Source organism: Micropterus dolomieu, linkage group LG18, assembly GCF_021292245.1.
Source record: "Micropterus dolomieu isolate WLL.071019.BEF.003 ecotype Adirondacks linkage group LG18, ASM2129224v1, whole genome shotgun sequence".
NCBI classification, from domain to species: domain Eukaryota; kingdom Metazoa; phylum Chordata; class Actinopteri; order Centrarchiformes; family Centrarchidae; genus Micropterus; species Micropterus dolomieu.
Window position 1 is genome coordinate 10,483,480 of NC_060167.1, and position 16,968 is coordinate 10,500,447.

At 39.4% G+C, this 16,968-nt stretch overlaps 1 protein-coding gene across 5 annotated transcripts in view; it reads right to left on the reverse strand.

Moving 5' to 3' along the window:
* Window positions 1–258: 258 nt before the first annotated feature.
* The window catches only part of ephb2b (eph receptor B2b), a 126,148-nt gene continuing 109,438 nt past the window's right edge, over window positions 259–16,968 (reverse strand). For 2 of the 5 annotated variants that reach the window (XM_046076160.1, XM_046076164.1), the window contains 9 exons: window positions 15,233–15,341; window positions 13,464–13,531; window positions 11,773–11,895; window positions 10,487–10,734; window positions 6,724–6,939; window positions 6,211–6,360; window positions 4,625–4,818; window positions 3,593–3,748; window positions 259–2,290 (listed from right to left, as the gene is read on the reverse strand). In XM_046076160.1, the coding sequence (XP_045932116.1) occupies window positions 2,182–2,290; window positions 3,593–3,748; window positions 4,625–4,818; window positions 6,211–6,360; window positions 6,724–6,939; window positions 10,487–10,734; window positions 11,773–11,895; window positions 13,464–13,531; window positions 15,233–15,341 (1,373 nt within the window). In that variant the 3' untranslated portion in view covers window positions 259–2,181. The remainder of the gene's footprint in view (window positions 2,291–3,592; window positions 3,749–4,624; window positions 4,819–6,210; window positions 6,361–6,723; window positions 6,940–10,486; window positions 10,735–11,772; window positions 11,896–13,463; window positions 13,532–15,232; window positions 15,342–16,968) is intronic. The other 3 variants (XM_046076163.1, XM_046076161.1, XM_046076162.1) reach the window with 3 other exon arrangements.

Sequence of the window (16,968 nt, forward strand, 5' to 3'; positions counted from 1 at the left end):
AGAGCGGCTGTGATCGGGGTGCGGCCGCCCCGCTGTGACCGGACACATCTTACCGATGGCTCACAGCTGGGCGTCCATGTCTGGCTGTCAGGTCTCGGAGCGGAGCCCAGTAGGAACTCTGCACTGCCGATATCATTTACTGGCTGTGTACATAAACCCCCGCCTGATTCACCGTCTTCTGGGAATCATTGCATTGCTACAAACTCCATCTTTCCCCCACACAATCCTTATACCAGGTATACCGATGACAACACAAACAATGGTTGACAGCTGTGTACTCATAAGACAGTATTGTTCACAGGAAGCCATACAATAATGCATATACTGTCTATAAAATAAACCTGTTACAGGGAAATGCTGTTTTATCTACACGGTTTTGTGCACCAACATAATCCATGAGTCAAAATAAATTCATAAGCATTGATGGAAGATCCAGAGTGTTTCTTGGAGTCAAACAGGAGACTCAGTGCAGACAAAAACCCTAAAAGTAATAATAATAACAATTCAATAATATCCATACAGAAATTGCAAAAATATAACACATTGCATTTTTGTTTTAAATTCAACAAATGCCTGATTGTAGTCTATTCATGACTGTGTGTGTAAAATAACCATGTATGGTATCAAAACTTTAATATTTTAAACATAAAATCTCTTTTCAAAAGGAAAACTGGAAGAAAAAGCCACTGAATATAATGCAGCCACATTATACTCTGTAAAGTGTGTCAAATCCAAGCTCTTACCAAGCAGAGTTCTAGTAATTGCAGCAAATCAAAGCACTGTGAAATTAACCACTCACTCAGCATGCTATCAAACACGAGTTCCGACACTTCAGGAGCCACTGTTTCTTGTGGGATGCATGTGCAACATGTGCACAGACGGCATTGGAGATGAACAACGTGAAGGAGGATGCTATAACAGCACATACTGAATGTATGTGGGCTCTGATATAAACAGTAGAACCTGTTTCTTTTTGTGTGAATTTATGTAGGAAGTTGGTTGCTGTTGTTTTACTCCTTAAGCTATTTTTTCATAGGCCAAGGGGAAAAAATTATGGTGACAACAACTTAAATCCTCCCTGTGGTCAGTTCTTCTGCTCCTGAACTAATTGATTATAATTGTTTCTGAGTCATCGCGTTGTGGCAGGTCAAGTGCATCTGATATGTACAGTACAGGATTATGATTGGGGTGCAAAAAGGGAAGAGTTCTATTTGGCAAGCTGTGAGTATTTCGCTGTGAAAGAAAAAAAAAGAAACTTGTCATTTTGTCTATAGTGAGAGGAAGCATGGTGAGACGGGATCTTCATCACAAAATTTCACACAATATAGAAAATTACTTGCAATGAGAAAAAAAAGTTTTCTTTTTCTTGAGTGTGGATTTCACGGTGTGAATTGACAGTCTGAATGAATGTGTTTTTGACATCAGTTTATGCCAAACATTGTCCATTTCATGTTTTTTTTGTTTATTTTCTTTCCTGGGAAAACAGTTGGGAGTGCACGTTGGGTCCCTCAGTCTCTTCTGCAGTTTGCCTTTCAGAAGGCCACAGAGAACTCTGTGTTTCCTTATGATGTCCAAAATTAAAAATGGCAAAGACAATATCCACACCTTGTAGAGGATGGCCTCGTCTCCTTAACCCTTCCTTGTTTTCTTTTTTTTTTTGCCCTTTTAAAGGGTAGCTTTCCTACTCAGTTTGTCTAATGTACAACCTTATATCATCTATAAATTTAGATAAACTCCTTGCCTTTTCTCAGTTTTTCTTTTTTTTGTCTTTACAAAATTCTTTACAAAATTATCAGAACAAACAAACCAAGAAAAATGTTCAACATCAAATAAAAATTGGTGGAAGATTGAAAAATGTGTTGCTGGTCGCTTCTAACCTCCCATGTTTCTAGATCCAAATGTGGGTTGGCTTTGGGCCTTCTGATGTCTCATCACATGGACTTTTTGCTTCCATAACTCTCCACAGCTGATCCCAAGGTTGGAGGGAGAGTCAGGGTGAGGGAATAAGAGGAGGAAAGAAGGAAGTGGAGAGGAGAACGGGGAAGAATGGTAGTCTGGGGGGAAGACCAGACACACTGTAATGTAAAAAAAAAAAAAAAAGAAACATCCACTCCATCCTCCTCACCCTGAACCCTGCATCCCAAATGCCTTTTTTCCCCTCCTCTGTTCCGCTCGGGAGGGTCAAACCTCCACTGACTGAATCTGGTTCATCTGTGCCCGCATCATCTGGACGCTGTTGAGGATCTTCTTTTGATGGCCTGCTAATGTCACACCCACCCTCAGGATGTCCCTGTGGGGAGAGACAGAAGAAGATGTCAGGCTGATAAGAAAACAGCTGAACAAAGGTTTTGCAGGAGTGTTTTCAACCAACATATTGAATTGGTGACTCATTAGGAACTGTTTGGTATAATTGTTTAATTATACCCCTAAATTATGCCTACAAAATCCCTGACTTTGTACAAGTGTACCTAATTATTGATGCTGTTATGAAGGCAAAGGGTGGTCACTCCAAATATTGATTTAGATTTTTCTTCTGTTCACTCAATATGCATTTTCTCAACTGATAAATATGATCTTTAAACATGTCTATTTTTGAAAGCATTCTTACACTACATATTCTTTTCCACACCTACCTAAAAACATTTGCGCAGTATTGTATATGAAAACTAATATGACAGTAAAGTAACAAGCATGATACATGTTGTCATTTTCCTGAGACACAGCTGTGTGTGTTCATCCAACTTTGAGGCCAGAAACCTTATATAATCACAGAGAAATGTTGCCAGTTTATTGTATTTTTCTGTACTAGTTCTCTACTAACTTCCTAACTGATGTGGTAAACCCCACCCTCTCATGCAAACAAAACAAAATCACAACATCTATATTATAAGTCTGTTGCGGATACAACAGTCATCACAGAAGTCATATGGTTTATAAAAATGCCAAAATAAAAAAAAAGTTCCTTTGCATCAAAGCAGTAGCATCAGCTCAAAACATAATAATGTACTCACTGTTTGTTGAACAGTTTCTATTCCACAGGACAATGAAATTCCTTTCTCCTAATTCTGAATTGCAATCATGCTTATTGGATTACACATTACCATCTGTTTTGTTCAAAGAATTGAAGCTCAACATCTCCGTGGGTTAATCTCTGGCTCGTGATAGTGTTGTCCATAGACAGGAAATTACTTTTATCTGTTTCTCTACAGGTGGCATTATTACCATGATTATATCTTGTGTTTTAGGAAGTTTTTTCTCCTAAAAGTTTGGGTAACCAACCCCATATTATAATTATTCCTTTAAATCCTTAACTGAGGTCAAAAAGAAGCCTGCTAAACACATGGCAGAGAATAAAGGCCACTGTTATGGCTTCAAGCTATTGTGCCCACTGTTCAGCCTTGCAAGTGCAGTATTACGATCTGCTAATTACATGCAGCGCAGTGCTAGAGTCTTTTATAACGGTATAACGGGCCAGAGGCAAAGTCTGGTGCTCGTTCAAGTTTTAGGAATACGAGACTCAGCGGACCTGCCTTATGTGATCGTTTTTCTTATACTTATCAGACCCAGAACATCAGGAATCATCAGCACTTACTCCATGGTCATCTGGGATACCACATCAAATGTAGTGTAGTCAGCGTTGGCAAAATTGTCTTTGTACTGGCCCATCTTGATGGCATCCAGCCACTCATCCACAGTGCTGAAGCTGGAGAAGTCTGGGATGCTGCGGTCCAGGAGGGGGAGATGAACACTGAGGGGGACACAAGCAGGAGCCATTAAGAATAATTATAATGCAAAGTGGCAGGTCAAACATCATAGCCAGCCCAGACCACCTGTGTATGATTCAAACATGAATTATTACATTACATTTTCAAAAGGCTAGACAGAACTTGGAGAATCCCACTGGTCTTATCCATTAACCAATACTTTCCAAACTGATTCCTCATAGAGTCTATTTTCCAAATGAAGTGATAGGCTTCAGGGAGCCAATATATCCACTCAGTGTCTGTGGAAAGCCTGACACTCCACCACAAATGAAAGTACAGACAGGGATAATGGAAATCAGCAAACGCTCGCTCTCAAAGGAAACTAACACCCAGAGCAGAAACACTTCAAAATGTTTTGTTTTGAAAACTGCACAACTGCTTCAATCCAGGTTTCGCCTCAAGCATTCGTGGGAAGGATCTGATTTATCAAACCAAAAGGCTTTAATTTACATAACCGCTCGGCGCCAGCAGAAACAAGAGACACTGTGTTCAGAAAAAAGTGAACTGTGCCATGGATGGCACTGTAGCAGGAGCATGAATTTCCTGTTAGGAAGAGGAAAGCTTTTACATTAGGAGAAAATCAGATGCATAATATTGTTCTTGATGTTATCCGCATCAATGTGAAATGATGCTAAAAAGAAGGCCTGTCTTGTGGGATGCCTAGAGAGACAAAGCACTCACACAGATACCGCACAGAGAGTGAAGGGCAGCACAAGGAAACCAAAGAACATTGATTTAACACTAGTCTACACCTATGGTGCAAGTGCAGTATGTTATGACAATGAGTATTACTCACAAACAATGTGAATACAAGTAAATCACATAAAACTAATTTGATCAACAGCTTTCCTGCCACTCACCCTGAAGATAACGGAGTCATGGCCTTTAACGTGTTGGGATTGCGGATCATCTTGTCGAGGTTGTTGACGATCTGACTGAACTTGGGCCTGTTGTTGCGGTCCTTTTGCCAGCAGTCTAGCATGAGCTGGTGCAGCGCACTGGGACAGTCCATGGGTGGGGGCAGCCGGTAGTCCTGCTCTATGGCATTGATGACCTGCAGGGGGAGACACAGATCTCTAAGGGTTGCTATGAGGCTCTACAAACAGGAGATCGATTGATGGAGAGGAGAGTGTGTACGATCGAGAGGTCGAAGAAGTATTCAGATTCAGATTCAGATACTAAAATTATCAATACAACTGTGTTTGTATAAAAATACTGCATGAAATACTGCAAGCAAAATGTATTTAACGTATCAAAAGTAAAAGTACTTGTACTGTGGTGAATCAATGTGTGAGTAGCATTTTACTAGGCATTAGGATCATAACATAAATGGACGCAATGATTAATGTGTTAACAAGGAAGAAAAATATGTTTGGTATTGATTTATTTTGACTTCAAATTTAGAAAGCTTTCCTTTCCTTTCCTTTTGTTTGTTTTTTGTTTATTGAATATTTATATTTTCTTCAAATTAAATTGTCTGAGAAGTTTAAACATTAAATGTCTCTTTGGAACAGATAACAACTCCTCAACATCTGCAACCCAGTATCTATAGCTGTCAGATAAATGCAGTGAAGAAAAAAGCACCACATTTTCCTCTGAACTGTAGTGGAGTAGAAGTATAAAGTAGTAGGAAATGGAAACTCTAAAGTAAAGTACAAGTATATATATATATATGTACACTGTATTTGGGCATAAATCACCTATTACACATTTCTGCTAGCAGTGACCTCATATCTGGCCTTTACAAAGGATTTAATGCTCTCTTTCTCTGTAAAGCCACATTAAAGATATGTCTGACTTGGGGTGATGATGTTTTTTGTTGGGGGCACACAGAGGTGGTGTACGGTTAACAGGGTGAGACAACCCGGAGGACACTTTGCAAGGACTCACAATCTCCTGCTCATTATCAGGGCCATTAAAGGCGCTCCATTCAGACCCAGATTAATCTCATTCATAAGACCTCCAAACGAGGACCCCGATGGAGCAGAAACACTATCTGCAGCTGCTAATAAGATAACCATTGAGGTCCTCAGTCCCTCTTAGCACATTAGTGTTCTCACTTTCAATTTGAAACTATTTTCATTATCTCTCTCCCCATAATTTGCTCTCTCCTCTGCTACCCAGAGGGAGATAGGAAATGGAGGCTCCAGTCAAGAGCAGAAATTGTCCACTGAGCACTGTCGTGCATTTCAAACGATCTGATTATGTCTCTGTGTTGAGTGTGGGGGAATTTTCATTTGAAACCCATGAGTGAAGCTGAGCTGCTGTTAGGCTAAGGGAAAGCAGATACAATGACAAAATGTATCTCTGAGGAGTCTGACGCTGTAATGAAACTCAGAAGCAAAAAATGTATGGGTGTAATGAGGCATTGTTTCAAAAAGTGTTTAAAGGGGGGAATTTGCCTACAGAAATATTAGAAATGACTGTAGGCAAGTTAAATACATACATCTTGATTGGTCATGTCCCAGTAAGGCCTCTCTCCATAGGACATGACTTCCCACATGACGATTCCGTAGCTCCACACATCACTAGCAGAGGTGAACTTCCTGTACTGGATAGCTTCAGGTGCAGTCCATCGGATAGGAATCTTCCCTCCCTGTGAACACAAAGGGCAACAACCTCAGTGAGGGAAGCGAGACCGAAACCCGACCGTCACAGTGTCCTGGCTCCGGAGAGAGACACTGTTCACGGCAACAATACTGAGAGTAATTCAAACTGGGAGGTGGCTATTGCAAAACCCCTGGGAGTAAAGTATGGTACATGAAATACTGGAGAAAGAGGAAGCGAAGAACAGGTGAAGAGGTAAAGAAAGCAGTGTAGGAGCAGCATACGTCAAATAAAACCAACCGGCAGCAGTGCAGATAATGTCAAGTTGTCATTCACAAAATAATATTTATTAAAACTTATTAGAAAAGGCTTTTTGATCCTGGTTTAGTCATGAGGCTTAAATGTTTCTTACCAGAGCACTCGTGTACGTGGGGTCTGATGTATCATCCTCCAGGAAGCGCGAGAGACCGAAGTCTGACACTTTGCACACAAGGTTGCTGTTGACCAGGATGTTTCGGGCAGCAAGGTCGCGGTGCACATAGTTCATGTCGGCCAGGTATTTCATGCCTGAGGCAATGCCTCGTAGCATACCAACGAGCTGGATCACCGTAAACTGCCCATCGTTTTGCTGTAAAACAGACATAAGGTGTTACAATCCCTTAATGTATGGAGTGGTTCATAAAAAGGAGGTACTACTAGAAATTTGCCTGACATTATGTGCATATAGTTAGGCCTGCAGGATGAATCAATGTAGTATTTTCAGTCAAAGATCGTGGCCTTCTTAGAGTGCAGCCTTAGTGTTGGGGCTGAATGGCTGCAACACAGACTGAACCAATCTAGAGGGGCTGTCTTATTTTTGTACAAACTGAAAATGATGCCATCAGAACTTTAAAGATACATAATCACATTTAAAACTCTACACAAGGCTTTAAGATAAAATATCTATTTATTTATTTTTCACTCAATAAAATTTTATAAAGTTTTCTCTCTTGTAATGACTCACCATCCATGCTCTCCACATTAACAAAATATGTGCCATTAAAATATATATTCCCACTTAACCCCTTTAAGTCAAATTATAATCATTTAATTTTGACATGTCTACTTGTAACCCCAACCACATGTGGCTAATGTAGAAAAAGTTACTTTGTAGTATTAGTTTCTCTGAAGAGGCCAACAGTGAGGTCTGGGTTAGGCTCGACAGGGCTGGGCTAAGCTGGGTCTGGCTGGCTGTCTACAGCTGTTCCCCTCCTCGGTTTGGTGAGAGGGCTTTACCCCATGCGTGGGGAGTGTCTGGAGCAGTGGTGCAGCTGTGCTTCCAACTGTGCACACCTGCACTCTCCCCACCACCCACCATGATGGCCAGAGAACAGAAGATTCCAGAGAATGGAGCATGGGAGCTCAGGGACGGGTGTGGATAGACGGAAAGGCCAAGAGAGGGAATTGGAAGGGCAGGAGAGCAGGGCCCCGAGCACCGCCATATAACATATATAACAGTCAGCATGACCGCTTCGCTAACCTATTTCTTTTTCAAATGCTTTGCTGCTCATTAGCAGATTGGATGCTTCTTCTCACGTCAAGCTGCTCTTCCTCATGTACCACAGCAATTAAACATACTGCATTATTCATGAAACGTTTCTCACAAATACCCACTGCCACCTAATCTTTGTGCTGTGTTTGCATATACTTTAATTGGAAAGATTCCTCCAAAGTCTTAGGTGGAAGAAATAACCAGGAATTTGTAGATCTGTGTCAATCAAGGTTTAGCATGATTTATTTATGTAAAAATAATGTTTTATATCAAAGAAGGACTTTCATTCTCTTTATTTCCTCTGCTTTCCCTATAGTTGGTTCTATATACCAATCCAGCTCTGACAGATCTATTCTCCCAATTCCCTTTCTCCCCCTACCCTGCAGGTTTTTCTGCAGGAGGCTGAAGGGAAGACGATCCTTCAGTAGGCAGCTCAGTATAGACTGCAGTGACCATTTTAAACAACCACTTTCCAATCACCTCAGAAAGGACACAAACCATGTTCAGAGGCTTTGACACCGTCAGCAATTGTTGTCATAAACTGTCACCATGAGGTGCTGCAGAGGTTCCCTATTGTTTTGAATACAATATGCTGTCAAATGTTTAGCAAACATCTACATATAAACAAACACCCTTCACCGAGAGATCAAATTCCAAAAAGAGCTGATGCTTTCTGTCTCAGGGTCGGAGGCAGAATGCAAATAAAGACTCTAAACCCAGTCTGAACAGTGTGCTGACAGGAGCTTGCATGTTTTCTTCTTGAGGATGGTTTTGATGTAGGCTTGCAGTAGAGGGCTTAAACTGACTATCAGTGTGGGTATTAAACAGGTGGAAATCGTTTAAAGAGGTAGAGACTTTTTTCAGGCAATTTAATAATGCTGTTCAATTCTACAAGTACAGTAATTTATAGTAAAATGGTTATTATTATATGTATGCATTACATACATACTTTACAGTATATACTGTATATAATGCACATCTATATCCACAACACAAAATTGTTCAATGATATTGTACTGCAGTGCATAACTCAACACAACACAACATATTTTTCTTACTACAGGAAAAGCAAGTTTATTTATAATGTGGCATACTATTTGTGTCGCATTAATTAAAAAGTTCTCATTATATCATTTGTACTTAAACTTAAAATAAACCTTTTTTGGCAAAGCTCATACATCCACAATTTCCATAAATCAGAGGCCTTTTTCTGCTCATTCCAAAAATGAAAAGAGAGCAATTAAGATGGATGAAAATTAGAGAAAAATTTGTTTTTATTTCACTAACATCCCAAGACAGATGGGGAAGGAATGTGTGACATCTCATCTCATAGCTTGCTTCATTTTTAAACATCTGACATCTCATTTTAAGTCTAGCAAAGTATTTGAATTATTTATGTGGGTCGTAAATGGGGGAGCATGGCCGGTTCTCTGTAATATCCTCCTCTGGTTAGATTATTAAAATTAAAAATCCCATGAACTTGTGAGCACTGCATATTTCTTGTCAGGGAGCCGGGGGAAAATAAATGCATGATTCCGTACTGCATAATCAGCAGTGGACTAAGCGTGCAGTGAATGCAAAGCAAAAACAAGGTAAAGATAATTTTTAAAAAGTTGTATAAAATAGATAGAGAAAAACAATAAATAGTGAGGCATGACTGCATTGGGATGTGAACATCAGGAACTTGTGATTGACACTATTTTAACTAAACAGGAGAAATTTGGGGAATAATAATATTTACTTAAAGTATGATTACTGTGCTAAACCATGTCAAACAAGATATGCGTGTGTGTGCAACAAGAATATGAATCGTTGTTTGTCAGGAATGTACTTGTAGTTGATTAATTAATTCTTTGAGTTGGTAAAACAACAAAAGAAATATCTGCTGTTGTGTGATTAATAATATAGTCTTTGCATGGGAGGGGGTGACTGCCTCTCTTCAATTTCTGACAGGACGCTAGCAGATATCTTGGCAGTTGTTGAGTGTAACAGACACTGACGAACAGAGGTGTCAGAAACTCCCAAAAAATTGAAAAATCATCATTTCATTTTTTTAAGCTATCACAATAAAAGCTCAGAATTGAGACCTTTTAGGATTCAAAGCAGTGAAGCAGCTCGCCCTGTCAGCCTGTGAAGCTGACATTAACGTTAGCTCAAATAGCTACAGTGCAGAGCTGTCAACAGTAGCAGCAGGTATAGTCAGTCTAAAATGAAAACATTGTCAGATGTGGTTTCCCAGCAGTTTGCCATTATTACCGTATGTCCAAATATGCAACTTTTATCAGTAAATATGAAGTCACTTTTGAAAAATAATATATCAATCGTATTTATGTCAAATATACGACTAATGTAACATCTTAATAAATTTGAGCTGTATTGGTCAGTTTTCCAACAGAACACTGGGCAAGTTTATTACGAATTTGACGTTTTTCTGACGAAATAAGAAATAAGAGCCCTGGGAGGACAAGCAACTTTATTAACATTCATTTACAATTTCAGATTCTATTGAAGAAACCAAATAAGTTATGCTTGTCATAATCACATAAATACTGGCCTAGAACTTAATTTGTAGATAATAATCACAAATTTAGATATTTTAACAAATAAAAATAAAACAAAATAAAACAAAAATCTGGTTGCTTACTCTGAGGAAGGAGTCCAGAGATCCATTCTCCATGAACTCAGTAATGATCATGACTGGACTGCTCTTGGTGACCACGCCCTCCAGGTGAATGACGTTAGGATGGTCAAACTGGCCCATGATGCTGGCCTCACTAAGGAAGTCCCGCCTTTGCTTTTCTGTGTAGCCAGACTTCAGAGTTTTTATGGCCACAAACATCTCCCTTTTACCTGGTAGCTTTAGGTTGCCGCTGCACACCTCTCCAAACTCTCCTGTGAAGAGATTACATGGACAAATTCACTGCTATGCGGACGACACACAACTCTACATCCACACCAAGACAGAGTGCTTAAATAATATTAATGTTTGGATGACCTGAAATTAACTAAACTCAATCAGGATAAATCTGAGGCTATCCTCATTACCTCCCCAGCCACACTTTGCAAGCTCTCCCATGTGTCCGTCCCAGGTTTTATAACATCCTCTGTTGCTGAGGTCAGAAATCTTCAGATTACTGTAATGCCCTTCTCCTTGGTGTGCCCACTTAGGAGTGAAACAGACTACAGTATTTCCAGAATTCAGCTGTAACATTTCTCTGCCACACATTGTCCTGTCAGCACATCACCCATACCCTTCAACAACTGCACTGGCTCCCAGTTAATACCGCTTTTGTTTTACAGTACATCTGCTTGTTTATAAATCTTTCTATGCCTTTGCACCTCCCTACTTATCCAGTCTTCTCCATCCCTACACACTTATCTGCTCACTACTTTCCTAGGATGCACATCTATTCTTCACTCCCCCCTTCAGGCTCCACACTATGGGTGACAGGGCGTTCAGTGTGGCTGGCCTTAATCTCTGAAATGCTCTCCCTCAGGGTTTGCACCAGTGCACATCTGTTGGTTTATTTAAGTTACACATGAAAACTCACCTGTTTAGATTAGCCTCTTTCTTTCTAGGTGCTTTGTGATATACATATTATCAATGTATTTGTTCATCTGTCATTATTGTTAGAATATTCCTGCCTTTTCTATCTTTTATGTATAAACTGTATTACCAATTTTTTGTATAGTATCCTTGGGTGACTTGATGCTTATGAAGGTGCTAAATAAATAAATAAAATGTATTATTATTATTATTATTATTATTATTATTATTATTGTTTAAGAAGCAATGGTTCTATTAATCTGATATTTGAAAGAAAAGCAAGCAGATTCTATGCATGCATTTTTTATTTAGAAATCAGCTAACAGTCAAGCTATTTTATAGTGTTGTATTCCCTCCACGTTTCAGTCAGATTTTTCCATTACCTGCACCAATGACCTGTTCAATCTTCACACAGGATATATCAATCTCCTTGGCAAACTCTTTCACAGCCTCGTTGGGGTCCTCATATGTGAATGGATCAATATAAATCTTCATTCCTGGAGTCACTTGGAAAAAAGGAAAGAGCAGCTATAATATTTGATTCTTGTGGTCATGCTTACACTCCTACGGCTTGACAGTCAAATGCATTCAGACATGTTAATCAATTCACAATGCATTCACAATTGCAGTCATGGGAGTTGCTGTATGACAATCGGGTAATGAAGGTCAAAAGATGCAGGAGGTAGTGTAGTTGGTGGTTATGACTAGTGCTTCATGGCTACTTTTGTATAGTAATTCTGCCAGCAAGGACATGGTAGCTCCAGTCTTCTTAGATGTGATAAGGCAGGTTAATATATATATCATTTCCTGTGAGTCATAGTGCCATTAACACTCACGAGTAAAACCTGGGCCCTATATCAGCATCGCTCAGCTCCACTCCAAGAAATAAATTGGCTCTCCTAAGCCCTGATGCCAGGTAAATTGGCTTAAGGTGGCCTTTAAGTGTTCAGGGACTTAAGTGTCCTGAGTTTTAAATCCGATTATTCGGCTCTCACCTACACATCAGGCCTCAGGCTATTTGAATGGATACTGAACTCATGCCTGGGCTGCTGCAGAGCTAGAAGAGCATGTACACCGCCTCAAAACCTGGCACACTATGCTGAAGAAACGTGCTGTAGAGATGAACAGATGGAGAGAATCTGACCAGCCAAAACCCCCCATTACTAAAATCCTACAATCTCTTCCCAAGCGGAAGCACTGTTCAACAGACCACCCTCCTATGATGGCAAAGACCACCAAAAACTGGGGCAGAAGCCTGAACTGTGACTGGTGTGAGGACAGGACGCACACAGGACACATTGGCCTCTGCTGTTAATAGCTGTGAAATATCTCTCTTACTGGCACACTTCTCACTGAATCACAAAACTGGTCTTTGCACAGCATGATCGGATTATATTGAAAAAGCTATTACCCTTGAGTGGAATTGACATAAAAGAGATGGAACAGGGTGGTAATTACACAATCAAATACACAAATTATGATGGGGTCATAAACTTAAGATGGAAAAAGGTCTGTGTTTTTCCAATTATGTAGGAGAAAGATGGATTAGCTTTAATATCTTAGACTGGGCCACTTCTCATTTCTCAGCTCTTTCTCCCAGATTTATTTCTGCATTATTGTCATTTAAGCTATGTGCTACTGTACTGAAAGAGAGGAAATCATTCAGAAATCCCATTCATTCTTCAAGTCTTTTGAATTTTTTAACAATGGCAAATGACTCATGTGGCATCAGCATGCTAATGGCGTTAACATGAGTGAAGACCTATTTCTACCACAATGGATTTAGTTAACTATGAACTGTTATGATGCACAGAACACACACTTGAACATTAATTTTGATGTGGTTAAATCCAGGATCCGAGTGAGCATAGTCAAACAACAGGGAGGATTAATCATGAGAGGGGGACGGGCAAATAAAGCGGTGCTGTGCTGGGCTGTAGCCAAGGACACCAGCATGGAAGGTGGTAGCCATGGAGACAGGTGTGTGAGATGGTAGTCATGGAGACAGGTGTGCGTGGTGCTGAGGGAGGAACCAGTGGTAAACACAGGCAGAGTGGAGTGGTGGTTTACTCACTGTGGCCGCTGGTGTAGTGCTGCAGTTTGTCAGTGTATTCTGAATCAGCCCTTTCAAAGCCACGCCTCCTGGGGGGAAGACAAAGAACTCTAGCTCTGGTTCATACAGAGGGAGCAGGGAGGTGTAGAAAGACAGATCAAACACCCTCAGGTGTACCTACACTAAAGATATACAAACTAAGATCACATCAAGAGCCAGACCTTTGTAGATAGAGAAGCATTTGTTTGGTTTGTTGCTACTCTGGAAAATGTAGCCAGCCATGCAGTAATGCTACACAAATATGTCTTCGTTTTGCTTTCCAGTGCAGTATTACAGTATGTAATTTAAAATCCCTGTTAGGTTAACTAGGTTAACCTAGGTAAATATCACCAACTTTCATTTATATGGGCTAATGATGGGGGTTGTGTGATGCATTATGAGGTAGTTTGGTAAAACTTCACAACAGAGAATGAAACAAAAAAAAGACAACAACGACAAAAAGACAACAACAACAACAACAACAAAAACAATGACCGATTAGACAGAAATGTCGTAATCATAGACAGGAGAAAAAATTCTAAAATATCAAGTATACAGTAGGGATGTACTGATCTGATCTGCTGAATCAGTCTTGGGGCTGATATTGAATTTATTAAGCAGATTGGGGATCGACCACACGTGACCAATCCACATTGCATACAGCTTCTTTGACAATGTCATTATAAAATGCAGTGTTTTTCCCTACAGACGTTTTAGTGCCATGGCTGTCTCTAGTCTCATGTTACTCTACATAGAATTTATCCCAGGTTAATGAGGTATTGGAAAAGCATAAAAGTTGCCATATTTACTTTTTTTCAATATTGTTACACTCCATCATTTTTATGATGGCAGAACAGTTTTTATTTGACACAAGCATCACCATAGTATTGTTTTCAACTTCATTACAATTTTGTGCTGGAGCTGCTGTCACCAAAGTTTTAACTGGCGAGCAGCTTGACAAAGACATATTAAAATATCTTTTTAAGTTCTGTAATAGGGCCATCACAGTGCATTAGAACCTTTTTATTTCTTTGACTGTCCGACAGTTCTCCAAACTTTCAATCACACAGTCTTTCATTTTGTCCTGGCGATGTTCCCAAACTATAATACAATGCAGCATGCAAACTGTCATTAGGCCATCATAATCCAAAATACTGCATACTACTGTATGTGAAATAATCGGTCTACTGTCTCAGGAAAATAATATATTGGGGGAAACCTACCTGTAGAATGAATCAAAATACTGATACTGTAGGAGCTAAGCTGCAGATTTAATATGAGTGGCCCCAGTGGGAACTGAAATCCCAACCTTGGCTGAGTTACAAACATTTGATACTCATTGAGCAGGAGCACCTACAGAACTTTAATGTTAGCAATGTTGACTTTTATATATTATTTATGCTTTGACTGGAATTTATTAAAAATGAATAATTGAACCCAGATAGTTATATACTATTTGCACATATGTTTAAAATATTACTGAGAATCAGGATCAGTTTGATTGGCCATGTACTGTATGTCTACACATACAAGGAATTTCACTCTGGTTTTTCGTTGCTCTCAATGTACTAACACACAGTCCAAGAACAATTTTCAGAGGATTGATTGAAATAGACATCAGCAAACATCAATACACCTCATGCAACCTTACAGAATAAAAGCACAACAACTAAAAAGGAGAAGTGTCCACTTTGCTAGCTTGTGCAGATGTTTTATTGTCTTTTAAAAAGACTGGGACAGGACTGACTCACCGGTTACAGACGATGATGATGACGACCACAGCAATGAGGAAGACCAAGCCAGCGGCTGCCGAGCCAATGATGAGAGGCAGCTTCTCCTGAATACTGGTATTGTATTCCTCTATAGAAAGAAGAAACACATAGATAAACATAGTGCCATGCACACACACACGCACGCACACACACACACACACACACGCGCACACACACACACACACACACACACACACACACACACACACACAGACAAGCTGAAACATATGGGTAAGCATCTGAGCCACTACATATGGAGGGAGCAATGGGTGACAGACAGACATACGGCTGGGTGAACCAATGAGCATCTTGGCATCTTTACTGACTGCGTGGACCATTTTCCAAAGCACATTCAATGTGCTCAGATGCCGCGGATATGGACAAATCATCTGGCAGAAAGCGTGTGAAGTAAAAAAAGAGAGAGCATGTTTGGGTGAGACCCAGACTGATCAGGCAGCCAAGAGTAGGAATCCAGCTACTGAATGGGCACACAGAGGCAGAGCCAGACCCTTCTCTTGAGCACTATGAATGACACAAAACTTAACAATTTTAGCCAGATCCATGGGTTAATGAGTTCCCCACCATGTTACTGGATAGCATAATTACTGTTTTCTATGTGGTAGAACCCATATTGGTACAATTTACTTTAATTCCCCTAATTTAGAAGCACTGAATGAACTTTTAATAAATGGCTAATAATACTCTATGATGTCAATGTAACCAGATATAAGGACAGTGTTTGTTAATGTACACTATTTGTCAATAATTATAACTTCTCTTAAGAAGACATATTTTAAAGAACTACAGTGTTTTACTATATTACCATTCATTTGTTTGTTTTTACACCACCCTCCACCTATGAGTGCCCACAGATAGAGATAAAATTTTGTTGACAAATACAGTAATGTACGATTATATCTGCAACTACATTATAGTGTTATTAACATTTATGAAATATTTATATACTGCTTATACTAAATAGGGAAATTAATGTAACATTTTACCAACATCTTTAACCAAGGAGGGGGAACTCATTATAAGTCTTTATACTTGTATTGTTGTAACCCTAAAGCAGGTATAGCAGGCATGAATTTCGAGCATTCACTGGCAAAGAATTTAAAAAGAAATAAGGTTTAATATAAAAACATTATTAAATATAGTGTTTATTTGAATATTGATAATGCCAAAATGTATATATAATCTATAACACAAAAATCCAGGTTAGACAGTAATCAAATTCTAACAATATAATTTATCAACACCAACTTTTCTTTTTTTGATTTCTGCAAATTTTTTCTTTGCTTTCTATAGCATTTTCAGAGCTGTACTCATTACAAAAGTACAGTGTTTACTTTAAAATAAGGTAATCAGTGTCTTGCAGCAGGAAACAACTTTTTGGATGCATCTGGACTAAAATCTAGGTGAAAATCACTTTATCCATCATCTATTTTTTTTAAAAAAAGAAAAAAAAACTAAACCAAAAACAATGAGCCTTACATATCCTCAGTTTACTCAATATTTACAGTTATGAGTAAGTTTGATATATCTTCAGTGCTGGGATCTGTGCGTGTGGCAGCAACAAGGATGTTTATATGAGAGTTCAAACTAATGATGGCCCTGGGCACTGCAGGCTGAAGGAAATGAGATGTTCAGAGGGGAAAACCCAGGCCTTGGCTCTAACATTAACCTACATGACTGATGTTTACGAATGTCCC